General features: G+C 45.9%; 1 protein-coding gene across 1 annotated transcript in view; it reads left to right on the forward strand.

The window, feature by feature from the left end:
• The first annotated feature begins 577 nt into the window (after positions 1-577).
• LEPR (leptin receptor) overlaps positions 578-1,142 on the forward strand; it is an 18,505-nt gene continuing 17,940 nt past the window's right edge. The window contains exon 1 of the mRNA XM_010014796.1: positions 578-799. Within this exon, the coding sequence (XP_010013098.1) occupies positions 578-799 (222 nt within the window). The remainder of the gene's footprint in view (positions 800-1,142) is intronic.

Here is a 1,142-nt window from a genome sequence, read left to right on the forward strand (position 1 = left end):
GGTAAACCAAAGGACACTGTACTTACACAGTGATTTGAAAAGGTCTCAGCAACAGGTAAAAGCAGGATCAAGGCTCCCTGCCTTTGTCTGATGAGGAGTGAATGTAATCCTGATGATCATTCTAAATTGCCCATCCATTTCCCTCCCCAGAAGGTCCTCTTCATCCTCATGGGAAATTTCTGAAAGCCTCCATTTTTACTTTGCCATAATGTAGCTCTCTTGGAGATCTTCTTTCATAGTCATAATCACTGTGGGATGGGAATATCAAGCAATTCTTTGTGTACAATATGAGGACATTATCTCCTGTCTCTTCAGGAGCTGAGCAAATTGCTTTGCTCAGCACTCCCATCCCTCTCAGTCGTCTTTGCAGCAAAACAGGTACATTAATGTTTGGTTACTGGGGAGAATCATGGCCCCAGGTAAGAAATGAATGCGGTTTTAAGGCAAACATTGGGTCAAACAGCATGTCTTGCTAACTGTAACAGTGCCAGGGTGCACTTTTCCAGTGATATTACACATTACTGTGTCATACACCAGGTGTAGAGCAGCTCTTGGAAGCTGAGTTCAAAGAAAAGGCATGAAAAAGACCCATTACCACCAGCACTCACAGGCAATCAGGTTAGTGGTAAACTTGTCATTTAATTTGTCTGCAGTAAAGCCTGAACCTCCTTTGAACCTGCATCTGGAAATGACAGAGGAAGGTCAAATGAAGATCTGCTGGGCTGCCCCTGTGTTGATGCCATACAAACTTCAGTACGAAGTGAAGATCTCTGCAAATTCAAGTGACAATGGTTGGCAGGTGAGTCAGATCTGCTCACGTTGTTTTACGGTGCAGCTTGGTGGGTCTCTGTGGGAGCCCAGGATTTCTTACCACCCCCCTTGTCCTTGGGCAGTGGATCTGATGGGTTGAGAACGTGGCTGGTCTGGTGGAGCTGGGCATGGCATACTGAGCTGGTGTGTCCTGCAGCCCCTGGTAAACATCAGTGTGGTAAAGCTGGCGAGCTGGGCTTGACATCAGCTACACCAAGAGAGTCACTACATAGTGCTGAAAGACCCATCTTCTGCTGAGTCTTACAAACTCCCATCTTTCTTTTTGGATGAAATGCTAGACTCTGTGAAGTCTAAAGGCAAAGCTCTCTCTT

This window comes from Nestor notabilis, unplaced genomic scaffold, assembly GCF_000696875.1.
Source record: "Nestor notabilis isolate BGI_N333 unplaced genomic scaffold, ASM69687v1 scaffold13405, whole genome shotgun sequence".
Lineage (NCBI taxonomy): Eukaryota > Metazoa > Chordata > Aves > Psittaciformes > Psittacidae > Nestor > Nestor notabilis.